The sequence below is a fragment of the Saccopteryx bilineata genome, chromosome 8 (genome assembly GCF_036850765.1).
Source record: "Saccopteryx bilineata isolate mSacBil1 chromosome 8, mSacBil1_pri_phased_curated, whole genome shotgun sequence".
NCBI classification, from domain to species: Eukaryota; Metazoa; Chordata; class Mammalia; order Chiroptera; family Emballonuridae; genus Saccopteryx; species Saccopteryx bilineata.
In genome coordinates, this window is record NC_089497.1 from 41,178,462 (window position 1) to 41,196,618 (window position 18,157).

General features: G+C 38.2%; 1 protein-coding gene across 1 annotated transcript in view; it reads right to left on the minus strand.

Annotated features, from left to right (window-relative positions):
* Window positions 1-17,466, minus strand: part of SLC9C1 (solute carrier family 9 member C1) — a 119,848-nt gene extending 102,382 nt beyond the window's left edge. Inside the window, exons 1-4 of the mRNA XM_066240806.1 lie at window positions 17,316-17,466; window positions 16,067-16,167; window positions 3,535-3,663; window positions 586-751 (exon numbers count right to left, since the gene is read on the minus strand). Of these exons, the coding sequence (XP_066096903.1) occupies window positions 586-751; window positions 3,535-3,663; window positions 16,067-16,167; window positions 17,316-17,466 (547 nt within the window). The remainder of the gene's footprint in view (window positions 1-585; window positions 752-3,534; window positions 3,664-16,066; window positions 16,168-17,315) is intronic.
* Between the last annotated feature and the right edge of the window lie 691 nt (window positions 17,467-18,157).

Sequence of the window (18,157 nt, forward strand, 5' to 3'; positions counted from 1 at the left end):
GCTGCAGGAGGAAGGGAGGAAGGGAGGGGGAGAGAGAGAGAGAGAGAGAGAGAGAGAGAGAGAGAAAGAAAGAGAGAGAAAAGCAAGAGTGGGACAGGTGGAGAAATAGATGGGTGCTTCTCCTGTGTACCCTGACTGGGAATTGAACCCAGGACATCCACATGCCAGGCTGATGCTCTACCGCCAAGCCAACTGGCCAGGGCCCAGATGGCATTATCTTAATGACAGAGTTTTCAAAGGAAAATGGTGTTGGGCAATAGAAATTTCCCCACAGTGTGTGTGCAATAGTGTAAAGCTCCCAGAATTGTTCTGTTAGTTGAAGGTAGAAACGTGTAAAGTCAAGGATTCTAAATAATTCCCTGTTCTATTCCATAATTGAATGTAAGACTTTAAGATATATAATATAAGCCCATCACTGGCATTTCATTCTGTTCTAAGCATCACCACCCAAATCTCTATGCCTAATCCCAATACGCTAGTACCTCATTCACATTATGAAAGATTACAATAAACAAAATATCTTAAAATAGATAAGTTAAATATAGAATAATATTTTAAATACAGGAAAGGAGAAAAAATATCTACCAAGGTTTCTTAAAGCAGCTGCAGTTAGCATGGGATCTGAACTCACAAGGATGGCAGAAAATAATAACCATGAGGTGATTTTCAAATTTACTATATTTACAGATGCCAGATGCCATAAGATTAAAGTGTAATTGATAAAAAATCCAGGACCTGTAATCAAAAGTATCTGCAAAGAAATGTTACAGACAGAAAAGTGAGATTCACATGGTATTTCATTTTAAAAAGCAGATAATCAGCTCCCAGAATTAAAATAGTTTCCTTGGGAATGCTCCTCTCTTCCACATAATAATCTCATTTTCATTACCGAAGTCGCATTAGGGGCATAGGTACAGTTTGGAAGAAGTATTAATTTGTAACAGCCAATAAGCTGTCAAGTCTCTTTAAAATGATTCCCACTTTCATTTTGGTCTGAGCCTCTACTGTTCTTCTATTGATATCTCCCTGTGCCCTCTGAACCAAAATGTAATTCCATGGGAGAAGTGGCTTGTGGGATGAAAAGAGAACGGGCTTTTGGGTCTGACAGGAATGGTTCTGAATCCCACCTCCGTGTTTTAAGAGCTGTGGCTTTTGTTACAGGGTGTCTGCTGTGATTAAAAGAGATAATATGAGTACAGTACATATGTAGAGTATACAATCAGTGCTCAATGCACAGGAATAGTTTGTTTTGGCTCATATCATTGTGAACCGTAAACATACCTTGCTGTCACAGCTGTCTCAGCTGCTTCTGCCCTGGGTGAACAGCCATCTCACCTGGTTGATACCCTAGCCATCTTTTCAGTCCTATATTAACTGATACCTCTTCTGGGAAGAAGTGCCTGATTTCCAAGTCAAATAAATTATCACACATGGAAATATAACCATGTTCTTCCTCTACTCAGTGCCACTGGGCAATTGTCTGTTGCCTAGGGAACAAAACTTAATCTCTTTAGGGAGAACAACAAGGCCCTTCATGATTTAACCTTTGTCCCCAGTCCTTCTACAAACTTCACCTTCATTTTACATTCCAACCATATGCATCTACTGTGGTTTCCTGAATATAGCAAGCTCCCATCAAAATCGGGTAGTTAAATCAACTTGCATATGGGTTTCTGGGATATGGGGCATGGAAAACCTGGGGCCCAGTTGCAAGAGTCCTTTTAAAGGTTCTTTCTTTAAAGCACGTTGAGAATCATGCCCAAGGTAGGTCCTTAAAGGTTTTTCCACCAGCATTTTGAAAACGGAGCACTCTCTGAGTTTGTATGAAGCCACCTTCAGAGTGAGCATGGGAGATATGTTTGTGTCCTCCCTCCCCAAACCAACCTGTCTTGCCTGGCTACCTCTCAGCAGCTTGGGGTCCAGGGAGAAGGCATCCCTCCCATGGGTGGACTGAGGATCCAGGGCTCTGTCCAGGTTACCAGGTAAGAGTGTGTCCCCCACGCAGAAACATACCTGTCTCAACTCTGACTTATCACTTACCAGTTATGGGACTTTAGACATGTCTCTGAACCCCCATCTTTATCTGGAGGAGGTAAGTGTTAACCACACCCCAAAATGTTATGGGGATGAGTGCCTGGCATATAGCAGGTATTATTAGAATTCCTGGAAGCAACAGGCAAAGGCTTCTCTGAAATACCACTGGACCACAACAAGCATTTGGGTTGGGTTCTACGCACTGACTGAAGGAAGAGATTGATCTAACCTCCTTGGATATATCTATAATTCAAGATTAAAAGGTCATGGTCATGTCCTCCATTCTCAACCTTCCTTTCGAGAGGCCTCTCTGTAGAAATTAGTTAACAGAATCTCTTAAGTCACTTCTCAGGAGGGAAACATATCTGTGCTTCAGGGAACATGTTCAAGAATTTGACCTCTGCTACTTGGACCTTTCAGGACTTATTGTATGATGTGTGGGTTATGGTGTGGAAAGATCCAAGAAGTTGGAGACAGAGGATCTGGGTTCTAGCCCTGGTCCAACTGGTTACCAACTGAACTATGTGGTCTTGGCTAAGTCACTTAATCTCTCTGAACCTCAGATTGCTCCTCTGGAATACATGGGTGTCTACTTCACAGATAGGACAATGAGAGGGAGAGTACTCTGTAAACTACAAAGTATGGCTCATGTCTAAACTTCTTGGGTTTGCTTCTTTTTCTCTAGGCCTATTACTCTAGGTTAAAAATCTCTTACCCAAAATTTCCAAATGCAAAATTCTATGAAAAACAATATTTTTTTGTAACTCATTTGGCTGCAATACTTGACCTGAATTGATATGAGTCTATTTAAAAACTTATTCATTCCACTTATGAAACTACTTTGATATCTCTTTTCTTTTCAATTTTATTTCTGGGTCATTTGCCTGACCTCCCTTTTTCTAAACTCTTTATTGTTATGTTGTTTAAATAGTTTTGATTCTAATGTAGGTTAGATAATGGCCTTATACTTACAAAACTGTATAGATTACTTTCAAAGAACTACATTCCTACTTAACATCTGAAGTATTTTTTCCTCAAGGCCTTTCCTCACATGATTAGAAAAAATAATCATAATAGTTTGTAAATTAAAGTTGTAGTTCTTTTTGTAAATATTCTTCTCTGTCTTTTTCTTCTATTGTACATGCTGGTATGGGAAATTTTAGAGGGTGAATATTTAAAATATGACTTTTATTAATATTTTTGTTTTACTGGACCTAATGTGTTTCATAATAGTTATCTTTCACATGTCAGAGTTAAAATTATAACTGGCATTAAGTTCTACCACTTAGATTTTCACAATTACTTTTTCCTCCATAATTGTTTTCCTGAGTCTTCACTATGTTAGACATGTGGTTTATTCACTAAAATATAAAGTTGAATTAACTTCTCTCACACCTTGTACTTTTTCTGTATCTTCTTTGTTCTTCTTTGTTTGTATCTGAATATAGATAGAATATAGTGGCTCATGGGTGAATGATATTGAAAAAGAATACTTTTTACCTGCCAAAATAACTTCTGGAGCATGTAAATGTCCATACCAAATGCAGTAGTAAAGATAATTATTGGTGTAAATAAATCAAAAAAAAGGTTTGGATCCATCCATTGTATAGCATCTGCATATCTTTGGACCTAATAATATTAAAAATATGTCATTTTCTTATTTATCCATCCTTCTAGTAGCATTGTATATATGCCAGACACTCTTATCTCTTGCAAAAGAGGAAAATATATATGATAATGTAATAAGTACTAAAGTCATAATTGTTGAATTTTTATAATTTCACATCAGATTATTACCACTTACAGTGGAAAGTTAATGCACGTATCTATGTACATTTTTTTAAAGAAAGTACATGATAAATAGGAAATATATTTACATGGTCACTAGAGAATATCTAGACTTTTTTAGACATAGAAAAAGAAGAAAGATATTTCAAATAGATGGATTATCATACACAGGAGTAAACAGTCATATCAAATTATAGACAAATAATTAGCCATGGCTTAAATGAAAGTTGTGTGTCAAGAATAGCAGTGTGTGGGAAGTTCATGAAATTCATGAAAAAGCTAATTAATAGTGTTTACCATAAACCATTTAATTGATGTTTATACATCTTATTATGGGCATCTATTAAGTAAAGAAATACTGAACACTTACTAAGTTAGGTGATAACTACACATTTGGGAACTAATTCTCCATGTTCTCTCATGTTTCTTCGAGGCCTATGAGTTAGGCACTGTCTTTTCTTCTAGACTATCTTTTCAAGGATACTTGAATGACTAACAACTTTGGAAGATAGAGCAAGTATTTATTTCTAGAGCAAGGGACTGATTTACTATATTGTCCAGTATCATATAAATATTATCTCCCTCTGGACAAGAGAGCAGTTGAGTTAACTGTGCATTAAAAAATACTCAAGTTTTCTAAGCTTGGGTTTCTTCTGTAATACAACACATTGCATATGCAGGTTTCATCTGGCCCTCTTAGCTTCCCTCTGTGGGAACTAGGACTCATAGAACCAACACAAGAAAATGATACTTTGACTTCTACTACTGCGAGGAGTAATCAACTACCTTTTAGCTGGCCCAGGTGTCCCCATGGCTTTTGCCAGGACCATGAAATTGTGGCAGGCTGACTTATTAGCTTGTAAATAGAGTAAAATCATAGACCCTTACAGTTTTTGACATATGGTCTCTTCGTTTAAAGAATTGACAAATAATGAGGTTTAGAGAAGTACTTAAAATTGAGTTCTATCAGTAGCAGGAGCAGAAAGTAGACCCCAGAGGGCCCTAAGCAGCCCCACCACTGCTGCTGGTCTAGTTGACATCACAGCCCAGGAGGAGCCGCAGCTGCCACAGCCCACCCAAGTCACCCTCATCAACAATCATGAGCAAGACCAAGATCCAGCAGCTACCCACTGCTCACCCTTCTGGCACCACGAGCAGTGGGTCAAAGAGTATTGGCCCAGGGAAGTCTCACATCAGTGGTGCCTATTGGCAGGAACAAAAAAGTCAAGCTGGGAAGGTTTTGGGAAAAGGAAAATGGCTCAATGTAAAAAACGGATATGGTTTCATCAACAGGAATGATACCAGAGAAGGTGTATTTGTACACCAGACAGCCATGAAGAATAATAACCCCAGGAAGTCCCTTTGCAGTGTAGGAGATGGAGAGACTGTGGAGTTTGATGCTGTTGAAGGAGAAAAGGGTGCAGAGATAGCAAATGCTATAGGCCCTGATGGAGTCCTTGTGCAAGGCAGAAAACATGCAGCAGACTCTAATCATTATGGATGCTAGCCACCTCACAGGGGCCCTCTGCAATTACCAGCAGAATTACCAGAATAGTGAGAATAGGGAAAAGAATGAGGAATCAGAAAGTGCTCCTAAAAGCCAGGCCCAACAACGTTGGCCCTATCACAGGTGACAGTTTCTACCTTATTACATTGCAGACAGCCTATGGCCACGGCCACAGTATTCCATCACTATGCAGACAGAAGTGATGGAGGGTGCTGACAACCAGGGTGCAAAAGAAAAGGTAGACCAGTGAGACACACAATGTATCATGGCTATAGACCACGATTCTTCAAGGGTCCTCCTCACCAAAGATAGCCTAGAGAAGATGGCAATGAAGAAGATAAGGAAAATCAAGGAGATGAGACTCAAGGTCAACAGACATCTTATCTACCATCACAGCTTCAACTACTAAATGCCGGTGCCCAGAAAACTGTAACCACAAGATGGCAAAGAGACAAAAGGAACTGATTCGCCAGTGGAGAATTTATTCTCCCCTGATGCAGAGCAGAGCAGGGCTGAGTAAAAATGCCCACTGACCATCTCTACTATCATCCAGTTTAGTCATCCAAAAAGAAGAAATGAATATGAAATTCTAGCAATAAGAAAGGAATTAAAGATTGGAGCTGAAGGTCTTAAATGCTTGCTCTTTGCCCATTTACCAGCTTATTAGATCTGCATTATCTATGCAGCATGAGGTTTAGATATCTCTCTTTGGTAATGACATATTTTTTAAAGCCTGTTTTCTCTCATTACAGTTTTAAAGGTCTTTAAATTGTTTAAACCTGGTAAAGTTGAGATTTTTTAAAACCTAATTTTTAATTTGTAATATGTTTATAACTTAATATTTTCAAAAAAAGTCAACCAACTGCAAGCACCTGTTAAATTTCTTAAATTATTGTCAAAAAAGCACTTCAAACGTTTTTTTTATCAAAATTATATGGTTATAAAACCTATTCATGACAAATAAAAATGTAAACTGCTTTTATTCTTTCTTTAATATGTTTTCCCTAATGTGTGTGTGTGTGCGCTTTACATCATTGGTTAAGTTTGTTTGAGAAGGTCAATCACTTTCAGATACATTATCCTCATATTCTGACTGATTAGAGTAGGTGTTGGCAAACTATGACCCCTTAGCCAAACCTGAATCGATGCCTGTTTTTGAAAATAAATTCTTATTGGAACACAGTCATGACAATTCACTTATATATTGTCTATGACTGTTTTTTAACAACAATAACAGAGTTGAGGAGTTGTGACAGAGATAATATGACCTACATAATCTAAAATATTTACATTATTTACTTTTATAGAAAAAGTTTGCCACCTTGGGTTAGAGGTCAATTGTGTCAATAATCATTCTACAGGGGATTCCAAGATGGCAACAGAGTAGGCAAACGTTCCAACTGCTACCTCCCAGGACCAAATTAGATTACAACTTAATTTAAGAATAATCATCTTGAAAAACCAACTTTGGACTAAATGAAGAGGAATCTATAACCAAGGATCACAGAAGAAGCCACAATGAGAATGGTAGAAAGGGTGGAGATGTGGAAAGGGCTGCCCCACTCCCAGGAGAGAGCAGCGGCTAAGGGTCCGCAGGTTTTCTCACTGTGGGGAGGTTCACCCTGCGAGGGGAGGATCCTCAGACTCAGGCTGGGTGCCCCAGCCTAGAGCCTCAGAGCCTAGAAGAGGTGCCCACACAGCATGTGGCAGTGAAAAGAGCCAAGGTTTCTGTCTGCGAGAATAAGACGGGAGCTCACAGAGATGCGGGCTCCATCTTAAAGGGCCGGTGCAGAAAGTCTCATTCACAGCCACTTACCTGCCCTCCCCCCCGTGGGGGAGAGAGGGAAGGACTGAGAGGATAAGAGTTGTGTAAGGAGAGCGTGAAGTTGGAGGCACATGGAGGAACACTGCAGAACAGCCACCAAAACCCCTGTGCTGAGTCATTCTCCAATGCCTCAGTCACCATCTTTCTTGGATGGAGCAGTCCTCTTGTGCAGCATCAGCCTGGGGGAAAGCAACTGCCCCACCCTTGGGAGTCTCTCCTATACCACCCCATGGAGACTGGGCTATTCTGAGAAGTAAGCCAGGAAGTAGGGGGGCATGTCGGTGACTCAGTTTTTTGTCATTGAGGCCAGAACTTTCTCAAGAATCTATGACTGGTGCTTCTGCCTCATGGTAGGCTCAGTAGAAACTGTCCAGACTGTGGGTAGACCACATCTCTGGGTCTCAGAGGCCACACCCACTAGACTTCTGGGGCTACACCCTAATGAGGTCTATGAAAAAAGTTTGGACAGACTGACACCTGGGGCTGAGCTACACTCACCACCTTTCTTAATACCTGAATTGCTCCAGGCTCTAGCCCAGGGGTCCCCAAACTACGGCCCGTGGGCCACATGCGGCCCCCTGAGGCCATTTATCTGGCCCCCGCCGCACTTCTGGAAGGGGCACTTCTTTCATTGGTGGTCAGTGAGAGGAGCCTAGTTCCCATGGAAATACTGGTCAGTTTGTTGATTTAAATTTACTTGTTCTTTATTTTAAATATTGTATTTGTTCCCATTTTGGTTTTTTACTTTAAAATAAGATATGTGCAGTATGCATAGAGATTTGTTCATAGTTGTTGTTGTTTTTTATAGTCCGGCCCTCCAACGGTCTGAGGGACAGTGAACTGGCCCCCTGTGTAATACGTTTGGGGACCCCTGCTCTAGCCTCTACCAGAGGTTTTCTTAGTGGATGAGTCCAACAAGCAGCTAGCAGACATAGACTGTAGGAGATGGGGCTCAGGGAACTTTGGCCTTTTGTGGACTTTCCCTCAGGTCCAGTGTGGGTAAAAGTCAGCCTAGGTGTGCAGCTTGGTATTTCCATGTGTACTCCTGCTCAGCAGAGGCAGCCACAAGCTTGTAGCTTGTGGCTTGAAGCTTGGAGCTACAAGCTTCTTGCTTGTAGCTCCAAGAAAGTTGCTGAGAGCCAGTCACAGGCATGTCCCCCACTGGTCTGCACCAGATACCCTTCAGGAAGGCCCAGGGCCACCACATCTACAGGCCAGCCACAGAGAACATCAGTTCAGGACCTAACAGCTCTTGCTGGTGATGTGTCCTAAGGAAGGGCTCCTCATACCTGGCCCACCTGAGGCAAGTTCCACTCTCTGTGATCAGCACCGGCACAGCAGCTTGTGTGCATTGGACAGAGTGGAACTTCACAGTCAGCCAGCCCAAGTGCTGGATATCCTGTCCTGCTGGGCTAGGTTTCACAGGGAGAAGAGAGAGAGGCTTGGAGCATGTGCATTTAAAGTATGGGTTCCCGTGAGCCTATTATTGGGTCTGGTCGAGGGTCTTAGCCACTTTCTGATCAGGCACAGTCAGTCCCAGTGAAGAACTCTCTGTCTTCCTCCCTGAGACCAGAGTATCACCAGCAATAAGAACTTCTGCAGAGGGGACTGTCAGCTCCACTTAGTCTGAACCTGCTGCTCATCTTGTTGGGGAGAAATAAAATTTGAGTCTCAAGCAGTGGCTAAGAGATTAGGCTCTGGAGTAGGAGCTACTTTCTCTGAATTGAGCTTCTGACCAAGAGACCTCTGAAGTAGGGGGTCCCACAAACATTGTATTCACAACCTTAGCTGCCCTAACCCACCAAACTTGCAATCTGCAGAGGAGTTGGTTGGGTGAGGCTAGTCTAAGCTCACACTATATTTTTTCTACAGAATACTCTGTGGGAAGACCAGGAAGCTGCAAAAGGAGGTGGAGCAGCAGTAAAGTGGAGGCAAATCTTATGGAGCTTGGGGCTTTTACAGAGGTGCTATCATCGCTAAGCAGAAGAAAGCTGATCCTTATACACAGTTTAGCTCTTCCCACACTACCCAGGCACAGAAAATGCAGACACAAACAGTGAACAGAGCAGTATCTCCAGACATGGAAGCCCATGGCAGGTGACAAACAACAGCTGATGCCAATCTAAGAAGACCTAGAACCAATACAACCAGTACTGGGTGGCAGTACAGCACTGACACTAGACTCAGCTACTTACACAAACAGCACACTCAAAGGAAAAGTCCAGAAGGCACCAGACACTGTGGATAATAAATATGCCCAACAGGACAGACATTGCACAGTGTATAATACACATGATCAAGGTTGACCCTTAGAGCTAGCCAGCCTGAAGAGGTAACTGCACCCATGAAAGAACAAACTGCATTTCATACTCACATACAAGAGGAGGATAAATAAAATACCCTCAGGAAGCATATCTAGAGTGAGGAAATCGAGTGGTCTGGAGGTCAGAACCACTGAGCTCATCTTCCTCATAAAGACACAACAACAAATTTCAGAGTCAGGTAGTGTTACCTAATACACATACAATATGGGAAGACAAAAAAATACAACCTAAATTAATCAATAAGAGAAATGCCCAGAAAAAGAACTAAATGAAATGGAAGTAACCAAACTACCAGATGCAGAGTTTAAAATAATGATTTTTAGGATGCTTAAGGATCTTATGGCAACAATGGATGGTCACAATGAGAGCTTTAAAAAAGAGATAGTAAGCATCAAAAAGGAAATTAAAATCATAAAAAAGAACCAGTCATAAATGACAAATACAATATCAGAAATGAAGACTGCACTAGAAGGAATCAACAGCAGGCTGGATAAAGTAGAAGATTGAATCAGTGATTTGAAAGACAAGATAACTGAAGAAAGCACAGAAGCAGATCAGCAAAAAGAAAAGAGGCTCAAAATGACCAAGGTAACTCTAAGAGACTTTTGTGACAAAATGAAGAGAAACAACATCCTCATCATAGGGGTTCCAGAGGAGAAGAGAATAAACAAGGGATAGAGAACCCAATGTTTGAAGAAATCATAGCTAAACATTTCCCTGAATTGATGAAGAAAATAGTCACACAAGCTCAAGAACCACAGAGAGTCCCAGTGAAGAGGAAACCAAGGAGGCCTACACTAAGACACATTATAATTAAAATGCCAAATTTAAGAGACAAAGAAAGAATACGAAAAGCTGCCAGAAAAAAGCAGTTCATTACCTACAGAGGATACCCCATAAGAATGACATCGGACTTCTAAACAGAAACATTTCAGACCAGAAAGAATTGGTAAGAAATATTCAAAGTGATGCAAAACAAGTACCTACAACCAAGATCACTATTTTCAGTAAGGCTATCATTTAAAATTGAAGGAGAAATAAAAAGCTTCCCAAATTAAAAAAAAAAAAAAGACTCAAGGAATTTATTACAACCAAACCAGTACTGCTAGAAATGTCAAGGGGCCTACTATTAAAAGAGCAACACAAAAAAGAAATGGAGAGAAAGAAGATTGTAGGTTTAAAGAATAAAATGGCAATAAATAAGTACATATCAATAATAACCTTAAATGTAAATGGATTAAATGCTCTAATAAAAAAACATAGGGTAGTTGCATGGATAAGAAAACAGGACCTGTACATATGCTATCTACAAGAGACCCACCTCACAACAAAAGATACATATAAACTGAAAGTGAAGGGATAGAAAAAAGTATCTCATGCAAATAGGAATAATAAAAAAAAAGCTGGGGTAGCAATACTTATATCAGACAAAATAGACTTTAAAACAAAGACTATATAGTAAGAGATAAAGAAGGTCAGTACATAATGATAAGGTGAGCAATCCAACAGCAGGATATAACCATTATATATATTTATGTGCCTAATATAAGAGCATTTAAATATGTAAAGCAGATTTTGATGGACATAAAGGGCAAGATAGACAGCAATACTATAATAGCAAGGAAATTTAATACCCCATTAACATCAATGGGTAGATCCTCTGGATAGAAAATTAATAAAGAAACAGTGGCCTCAAATGACACACTAGATCAACTGGATTTAATTGATATCTTCAGAATCTTTCACCCCAAAGCAGAAGAATATACATTGTTTTTGAGTACACAAGGTATATTTTCTAGGATAGACCAGTGAGGAGACAAAACAAGTCTCAATAAATTTAAGAAGACTGAAATCATATCAAGCATCTCTGATCACAGTGGCATGAAACTAAAAATCAACAGTAGAGAAATTGAAAAACATTCAAACACTTGGAAGCTAAATAGCATGTTATTAAATAACGAATGGGATAATAATGAGATCAAAGAAGAAATAAAACATTTCCTTGAAACAAATGAAAATGAACAAACAACAACCCCAAATCTACGGGACACAGCAAAAGCAGTCCAGAGGGGGAAGTTCATAACATTTATAGGCTTACCTTAGTATGCAAGAAAAAGCTCAAATAAGTAACCTAACCCTGCACCTAAAAGAATTAGAACAACAAATAAAGCCCAAAGGAAGTAGATGGAAAAAAATTATAAAAATCAGAATGGAAAAAATGACATAGAGGCTAAAAGAACAATACAAAAGATTAATGAAACCAAGAGCTGGCTGGCTCTTTGAAAAGGTAAACAATATTGAAGAACCTTTAACCAGATTCATCAAGAAAAAAAGAGAGAGGATCCAAATAAGTAAAATTAGAAGTGAAAGTGGAGAAGTAACAATTGACTCTACAGAAATTCAAAGGAATATAAGAAAATACTATGAATATGCCAAAAAATTGGACAACCTAGGTGAAATGGATAAATTGTTATAAACAGAATCTTCCAGAACTCAATCTGGAAAAATCAGAAAATTTAAACAGACTGATTACAACAAATAAAATTAAAACAGTTATCAAAAAAAAAAAAAAAAACACCCAGCAAACAAAAGTCCTGGACCGGATGGCTTCACAACCAAATTTTACTAAACATTCAAAGAATAAACACCTACTCTTCTCAAGCTATTCCAAAATATTTAAGAGAAGGAAAGACTTCCAAGCTCATTTTATGAGGCAAGCATTATCCTCGTTCCAAAACCAGGTAAAGAAATTACAAAGAAAGCTATAGGCCAATATCCCTGATAAACATAGATGTTAAAATTCTCAATGAAATATTAGCAAACTGGATCCAGCAATACATTAAAAAGGTCATATATCATGATCAAGTGGGATTTATTCCAGGGAGGCAAGGCTGGTACAATATTCACAGTCAACAAATGTGATTCATCACATAAACAAAATGAAAGATAAAAATCACATGATTATATCAAAAGATGCAGAAAAAAGCATTTGATAAAATCCAGCACCCATTTATGATCAAAACCCTGAGCAAAGTGTGAATATAGGGAATATACCACAACATAATAAAGGCTATATTTGACAAACCAACAGCCAACATCATACTTGATGGGGGAAAATTAAAATCAATCCCCTAAGATCAGGAACAAGACAGGGGTGCCCTCTTTCACCACTCTTATTCAACATAATTCTGGAAGGCCTAGCCACAGCAATCAGACAAGAAGAAGAAATAAAAGTCATTTAAATTGGAATAGAAGAAGTAAAACTGTCATTATTTGCTGATGACATGAAACTGTGCATAGAAAACCCTAAAGTTTCAGTAGAAAATTTACTAGAACTGATAAATGAGTTCAGCAAGGTGGCAAGTTATAAAATTAATATTCAGAAATCAGTGGCATTTTTATACGCCAACAATAAACTGTCTGAGAGAGAAATTAAGGAAACAATCCCCTTCACTATTGCAACAACAACAAAAAATAAAGTACCTAGGAATAAATTTAACCAAGGAAGTAAAAAACTTGTACTTGGAGAGTTACAAGACATTGAAAAAAATCAAGGAAGATACAAATAAGTGGAAGTATATACTGTGTTTATGGATAGGAAGAATAAACATCATTAAGATGTCTATAGTGCCCAAAGCAATCTATAGATTCAATGCAATTACTATTAAAATAGCAATGGCATGCTTCAAAGATATAGAACAAATATTCCAAAAATTTATATAGAACCAAAAAAGAACCCAAATAGCCTTGACAATCTTGAAAATGAAGAATAAAGTGGGAGGTATGACACTTCCTGATATCAAGTTAGACTACAAGGACATTGTAATCAAAACAGCTTGATACTGGCATGGGAACAGGCTTACAGATCAGTGGAACAGAACAGAGAACACTGAAATAAACCCACACTTTATGGTAAATTGATATTTGACAAAGAAGGTAAGAGTATACAATGGTAAAGACAGTCTCTTTAATAAATGGTGGGAAAATTGGACAGGTACTTGCAAAAAAATGAAACTACACCACCAACTTATGCCATTCACAAAAATAAACTCAAAATGGATAAAAGACCTAAATGTAAGTCACAAAACCATAAATATCTTGGAAGAAAATATAGCAATTTTCTTTCAATATCTCTTATAGCAATATTTTTGCTGATTTATCTCCACAGGCAAGTGAAATAAAGGACAGGATGAACAAATGGGACTATAACTAAAAAGCTTTTGCACAGCTAAAGACACCATTAACAAACTAAAAAGACAACCCACACAATGGGAGAGCATATTGCCAATATGTCTGATACGAGGCTAGAAAACAAATTTTATAAAGAACATCTACAACTCAACACCAGGAAGGTAACCAATCCAATTAAAAAATGGGCAAAGGAACTGAATAGACACTTCTCCAAAGAGAACATACAGATGGCCAATAGTCATATGAAAAAATGTTCAACGTTACTAATCACCAGAGAAATGCAAATTAAAACCAAAATGAGATACCTCTTTATACCTGTCTGAATGGTGCTCATTAATTAACAAATCAACACTCAATAAGTGCTGGCGAGGATGTGGAGAAAAGGGAACCCTCCTGCACTGCTGATGGGAATGCAGACAGGTACAGCCACTGTGGAAAACAGTATGGTGTTTCCTCAAAAAATTAAAAATGGGATTGCCTTTTGACCCAGCTACCCTACTTTTAGGAATATATCCTAAGAATCCTAAAACATTGATTCAGAAGAAGATATACATATATACCCCCATGTTTACTGCAGCACTGTCTATGATAGCCAAGATCTGGAAACAGCCCAAGTGTCCGTCAGTGGACGAGTGGATAAAAAAGCTGTGGCACATATACACAATGGAATACTACACAGACATGAAAGAGAAGGAAATCTTACCTTTTGCAATGGCATGGATGAACCTGAAGATCATATGCCAAGTAAAATAAGTCAGTTAGAGAAAGAAAAATATCATATGATCTCACTTATATATGGAACTTAATGAACAAGGTAAACTGAGGAACAGAATAGAGGCAGCAGCGGGGTCACGGGGAACAGAGGGACAGCTGTCAGAGGAAAGGACAAAGAGGGGATGGGATTAGAGAATGTGATGGGATTATATATACATAACACATAGATACAGATAACAGGACACCAAATCCCATAGGGAAGAAGGGGAGGGAGTAGAGGGGAGGAAGACAAAGGGGGTGTAATGGAGGCACGTTGTTGGGGAGTGAGGGTGTTATATTGAGTGGGACACTTGAATCCATGTTAACACAGTAAATTTAAAATTTTAATTTAAAAAATCCTTAAAGAAAAGAAAAGAATGCATGTGCAGTATCCCAAGGTATATAAAGTGGGAAGTATCCATTAGAAGAAATAAGTGTGTATATTTGTTTTAAGAGATTCTTTTAAACAATCTTGCTTCTCTAAGGAGGACACAAACACACATATACACAAAGGATATTAAAAACTCCTCTTGAATATATTCTAAAATTAAATAGTAGTGATGGTTGCATAACTCTAAATATACTAAAAACCATTGGCTTGTATGATACATTGTAAACAGTGAATTTTCCAGTATGTAAATCATTGTTCAATAAAACTGTTACTTTAAGAAACATTTTTTACCTAATAATGCATTCTGTATCCCTTATAGTTAAGTATATTCCCTCTCCTTTACCTGACTCCAGCTGTTCCTAAGTATTGAATAATACTGGAGCTTCCTTGACTATGTCTGTAATTTACCTTGCTTTTCACTTCCAGTGCCAGATACAAGGTTCAACTTACATTTCTCGATATATCTTATGCAGACACACTTAGAGACTAGCCTCTATTTTAATGGCAACCCTCTGAAATATTCCTAAATCAGGCAATAGATTGGTTTAATGTCAAAATTCTCCTGCTACTAGAGTGCTGTACCAGCAGCTCTAAGTATTTCAGGGCTTCTATCTTGTTAACCAATTCTTTTTTTAAATTAATTTATTTATTTTGTGACAGAGACAGAGAGAGGGACAGATGAGGATAGACAGGATAGAAGCATCAACTCTTTGTTGCAGCACCTTGGTTGTTCATTGATTGCTTTCTCATATGTGCCTTGACTGGGGGGGCTACAGCAGAGCGAGTAACCCCTTGCTCAGGCCAGATACCTTGGGCTCAAGCTGGCGAGCCTTTCTCAAACCAGATGAGCCTGTGCTCAAGCTGGCGACCTCAGGGTTTCGAATCTCGGTCTTCTGCATCCCAGTCCGATGGTCTGTCCACTGTGCCACTGCCTGGTCAGGCTTGTTAACCAATTCTTGTCTAAGCTTTTGAATTCTGCTTAAACACTCATTAGGCACTCACACTCTCAGTTGCTGTATGTACACTTATTCTGAATTACCTACCAAGATTCAGAACTAGACTCTATTTTGACAATTGTGAGCTGGATGTCAGCTCTTTCACACCTGGTTCCTTTTCTACACATCTGGTGTTATCCACATCATAAGCATCTATCAGAACGGTGAAGAGTTAAGTTTTACACATTTTCTTAAGCCATCTTTTTGTTTATAAGAATCTTAGCTATTGTACAAAATACTCATATTTACTATACATACCTTGTAAGATGTAAAACTTAGTATTTCAAAACTGCATCCAATTAAAAATAATATTACAGGGGGAGAAATTGGAAAGTCTTTCCAGTATCGGTTCAAAAATGCTGCAAAATAATGTCTTTATTGAAAAGCAGTAAAGTTGTACATTTTCAGAACTTTAATTTTACATGATTTCTTAATACCGAGGACAATGAAATACTGTTCCACTACTCACTTCCTATAGTCCTGTATTTGAAACCCTCCTTTACACTTAAGCACACAGAATCAGTGTAATTGTTAATTCACTAGATTTCTGCTTGGCCATTTCTATGAAGTATCTCATTTCTTTAGAATTATTAGTAAATACTGCCAGTAATCATTGGTTCTTGGACCACTACTAAAATATCTATAGCAGTGTTTGCACACACTGTAAGTCACTTTAGCAGTCCTGCAATGAGAGGTTCATAAATAACTAAACTTTAATGAAATCTCCTGGTTGATTCGCAAGATAACAGTGAGGAACTAGCTATAATATGATAATTTGCCCAGTGAGAAAAACTAGCTGCCTATTACTAGTCAGCTACCACACATTAGAAAACCTGAATATTTAACTCTATTCATCATTGTTATCAAAGTGCAATAAGCAATATCATAGCATTTCTTCAGTTTAATGTTTTCTGCTTTTTAATTCAATTCCTAGTCAGGTAAAAAAAATGAGGAAAAAAAAAGTGCCTTCTTTTGGTTTCTACATTGTTCTTTTCTGCTCATAAGAGCTAAGAATAATTTATCATTTGGATAGAACCAATGGGACACCCTACCAAGTGGTTAAGAAGTAACTGAACCATTCAGAAGAACTACCAGTTGGAAAATTCTTTGTCCAAATGAAGAAAGTGGTGAAACAGCTAATTTTAAAATACAAATGGAACTATATGATTATACAGATAACTACAACAACAACAAAAATTTACCAACCCTTGACTTTCTGTTTAGTTGTTTCAATTCACTTCATCACATAAATCTATCCAGACCCTATCAGGTAAGAAGGTGTGAACATTTTGAACACAATTGAGGTGAAGAATATGGATTAGATTTCATGTTTCTTCCCAGGGGCAGATTATTGTTGGATTCATTTAACTGAAAATCTTGGAATAAAGATATGAATTTAGGAACAAAATTCTAACTTTCTACTACTGCTACTTTTTAAAAATTCTATATGGTGGCATTTATAAGATATATCCATAGAATAAGTTAAAATAAAGATGGTTACACCTACCTCCAACTATGCAGACCAAAGACAATATTAGAATGATTTCAGGGAGGTCCTGAGGAGAACTAATTAACGCATGCCTGAAAACATCCACCCAATGTTTAGTAAATTTGTTGTTAAGAAAAGTGGAATTATAAACACTGGAATTCAAATCCATCCTCTTGTTTCTCATGGGCCATCTGAATCCAACTCTTATGACGCTCTGCAAAACTCATATAGGATCAAAGGAAAGTAAGATTTGCCTTTTTGGTGGCCTTCTAATGCTTTTCTTTAAAAAAAAATTATTTCTCCTTAATTATTTTTAGTGATATCTTAGGGTCTTCCAAAATTAAGGATGGCACCCCCTTCTATGATGCTTTCAATTTAAATGCGATAGAATAGGTACAACCCCGTGTGATAGAGACTAGCCAAGGTCACCCCATGTTTAGTCAGCATTATTCACCCAGTGTCTATCCTACTGTCTGAGAAGATTTTTCATATAACCTGCAGCCAGGACCACAGGTGGTACAGGTCACTTAGCTCTAGGGATGCCCAACTGAGGGGTTTGCCCTCAGCTTCTCTAAGCCTTTGGAAGTATGTTCATGTCAGCTATTCCAAAGTGGGTAGTGGGATGAGGGAAGAATATTCTGATCTATTTTGTTGTTCTATCGAGACAAAAATGAATAGATCATGATGATATTCAATTCTAATCTTCTTTTCTCATTTGGAACACTGATGGGCCTATTTTCCCCCCTAACTTTTATATATTCATATAGCAACCAAGAACATAAAAAAAATATTGAAACCAAAAGAATTTAAATCAAGGGAGTTGTTACATGTTCTATCTATCTCATTGCTATTTCTTGGAA